Source organism: Halyomorpha halys, unplaced genomic scaffold (assembly GCF_000696795.3).
Source record: "Halyomorpha halys isolate HHAL.00 unplaced genomic scaffold, Hhal_1.1 Scaffold1631.1, whole genome shotgun sequence".
Classification (NCBI taxonomy): Eukaryota; Metazoa; Arthropoda; class Insecta; order Hemiptera; family Pentatomidae; genus Halyomorpha; species Halyomorpha halys.
Window position 1 is genome coordinate 38,144 of NW_027106642.1, and position 3,420 is coordinate 41,563.

Below are 3,420 nucleotides of genomic sequence, written 5' to 3' on the forward strand. Positions count from 1 at the left end.
TAAGCTAAAAATATACTATATTACTATAAGCTAAAAATATACTATATTACTATAAGCTAAAAATACCTGTCTCTTGTGCAGCTTGTAATTTTTTCTTTTCATTTTCTGCTTCTTTGTTCTTAGCTTCTAATTGTTTCTTTTTCTCTTCTTCTTCCTTCTGCTTCTGCTCTCTCAGTTGTAATTCTTGCTGAACTTTTTTATTTTCATTTTTGATTTCTTTTTTAAAATATTCTGAAAAAAAGCGATGGTAAACAATTATTAATTTAGCAATAAGCAATTTTTCTCTGTTTAACCACCTTTATTAATAACTGATAACTGCTTAGCAAACTTTTGACAAGTTTTAAAACATTTTAAGAATTTCGAGTATAAACGTATAGAAGTTTTCAAATGTACACATTTAAAAAAAAAATAGAGCAGATACTTCAACTGTTTTAACTATGATAGTTTTCAAAATGTGCTAGTATCCAAAAGATCAGAATTACGCCTTGAAACACAGCCATGCATGAAAATACCACAGAAAAAAAAAGTCTTAAGAATAGTTATAAAAACTTGAATAGATAAGACCAGAGTTGGGAAAAATTAGTTATAGTTGAAACTAATAGTTAAAATTGTCATGGATATGAAATTTATTTATCAATGGTCCATTCATGAATGAGGGTCGTATCCATGGCAACTTTAGATTTTTGTTTTAACAATAGTTACTTCTTGCCCAACTCTCGATAAGACTTAGTTATACTAAATCTCAGAATAGTAAAAAAATATAGCAATAACTATTCAATAAATAAGTAAGCCTTATTAAACAACTATATTTTTTCTTTTCATTTTTGCTCTATGTTCTGCATTTCAGAAGTTAACTTAGCGATTATCCTCCCATGTGTTAATCTATATTTTATATTTTTCTCATATTTTCGCCTTATACTTGCATTTATTACTTTATAATTACGTGGGGTCAGGGGTTCAGTACTTTGTAAGGAAGTTCTGTTACTAGACCATAATTGTGCAAGGAGGTGATTTGGTCAGAATCACGCTCGACCGCCAGATTTTACCCAATTTATGAGGGCTCCAGAACCCACAAGAGTAGACTCACGGTTACAGTGTAACAGAAAACAATTTTCTGCCCAGCAGGATTCGAACTCGGGTCTTTGTAGTTAGTAGCCTCGTGCCTTACCCTGGGCTACCAAGCCTCCCTATTTTCATTAATTTAATATTATTTTGTATTTTTTTCATTTTCAAATGTAACTTTATATATCAACCGTCAAATTCCCCACTCCCTTTGATCAACTGCCTCAAACCATTTTTTGGCTTACCGTGATTATGTAAGGTGGGTGTCCTTTTTTGTTTTTTATTTTCTTAATCTTTATTTTATTCTTATTTCCCTTATTCTCAGTCTTTTAGTGTTTACTGTATTTTTTATATTTCTCTTTTATAAACCTTATTTTTGTTATTTCCTTTTCATTATATATCTAATACTTTTCATATTTCTTGTTTATTTATATTTTCACATTACATCTTATTTTATTTTCTTTCATTTACTTTGTTCATTTTTATATAAACTTTCACATATTGTAAATCATATTTAGCCATGCCTTAGTTTAATTTTATATCATCTTATCTATTCTCTTACTCTGTTACTTAATTTTAGTTCTTTGTATGTTTTTTAGCCCTGATGAAGCCATAAAATGTGGGGCGAAACGTTTGCTCATAATAAATAGTTTAATTATTAATTATAAATGGTCAATCAACGATTTTCTAATAAATATTCTAAACCACTTCAAATAAATTAAATATTTCTGAAATATCCCAAATAACATTAGCACTAACTGATGAATACTCACCGTACTTTGACATTATATTACCATGTAGTTTTTTAATACTTGATAGTAGAGAATATGATTTTACCACTAGCTCACGGGTTATTTCTTTTGTCTGGAAGATAAATTAGAAAATTTAAAAGTGACGATAAATGTACTCAACAAATATGAAATTAAACGTGAAATATATACACACCTTACACTTTTCAATTAATTCCAAAAATTCATTATTTGTAACTTTCACAATATCGTTTTCAGCTGAAATACTGTTTTGGAATTTATTGTAACTAAAACTGGGAAAAAAATCATTAATTGATGTTAGATAATATATAATGTGCATTTACAAAGTTTCAAGATTGGTTTCAGAACCAAAAATTTATTAAAGCATTTTAATATTTCTCTAAGTAAACTAATGGTCTTAAATTGTACACAGATTGTAGATTTAACAGATCATAGGAGTTCATTATAATCATTCAATAATAATATAAATAAAAAATTCAGTAATATCCAAATGGAAATAATAAAAACTCATTATTCAGCAATAAAAGGAAATTAACAAATAAAATTTATGCAGATTAAGGATCATGCAGAGATCCCAGATAACGAGGCAGTTGATAAAATGACTAAATTAGCCATTACAACAGGTCAGCTGGTAGATACTAAGTTGCCTTACAATATTATTATTAATAATTATCATATTATTACAATATGATTATTATTAAATGATTAAATTAGATTAGATAGAAAACTGGGAAAAACAATATCGGGAGAACCCCACCAAGTAGTTCTTCAAAAATATATTTCCTCATATCATTCAAAAACACTGGTTCTCACTCGCAAACATATAGAAAGACATCATAAAAACTTAGGATGAATCATTGAATTGGCAAAAACAACCTGCACAAAAAGGCTTAAATGAAACTTTTCAATGCGAAAATTGTAGCGGTAACACAACTTCAATCATGTGACCTGTCCCACAAAATAATAATGAAAAAAAGTCGGTTAAATTAGGTTCTTTCCGAAGTTATCACTGAAACTGCCTCTCTTTCACTTTTCCTATATTTTAAAAACAAAATTTAATCATTTTCAACATAATATATATTTTTCAAAAATCTAATCATTAGAAATTAATTTCAACACAAACATGCATTTTAATAAAACTCATTACATAATATTGTCCATAAATATAATAATAACATTTTATTTCTCAACAAACTTACCTAGTAATGATTTGGGCTATTTCACCATATTTCTCACTGTATTCTACCTCATTCTGGTATATTTTATCCAATTCCTTTAGCATTCTTTTGGTTTCTAAATTTTTCATTTCATTTTCTAATTGAAGTTCTTTAGCTCTTATTGCTCCTTCATCTTCTGTGAGCTTCTACAAACACAAACAATTATATTTGAAATCAACATTACATTGTCTTTTATTATAATTATATGTGTTATCGTTATTTTTCAATATTTATAGCATTGTAAATAGTTAGGGGTGTTATATGCATGAGACTAACCCCCCCCCCCCACAATCATTTGTTAAACAAGACACAAAATGTCACTGCTATATCAACCATGTAAGGCCCACCAGGCCGATCTGGTATTAAATAAA

At 28.1% G+C, this 3,420-nt stretch overlaps 1 protein-coding gene across 1 annotated transcript in view; it reads right to left on the bottom strand.

Moving 5' to 3' along the window:
* Nucleotides 1–3,420, bottom strand: part of LOC106690249 (mRNA export factor Gle1) — a 22,667-nt gene that overhangs the window by 14,256 nt on the left and 4,991 nt on the right. Inside the window, exons 4-7 of the mRNA XM_014435607.2 lie at nucleotides 3,032–3,195; nucleotides 2,008–2,104; nucleotides 1,836–1,926; nucleotides 67–231 (exon numbers count right to left, since the gene is read on the bottom strand). Coding sequence (XP_014291093.1) covers nucleotides 67–231; nucleotides 1,836–1,926; nucleotides 2,008–2,104; nucleotides 3,032–3,195 — 517 coding nt within the window. The remainder of the gene's footprint in view (nucleotides 1–66; nucleotides 232–1,835; nucleotides 1,927–2,007; nucleotides 2,105–3,031; nucleotides 3,196–3,420) is intronic.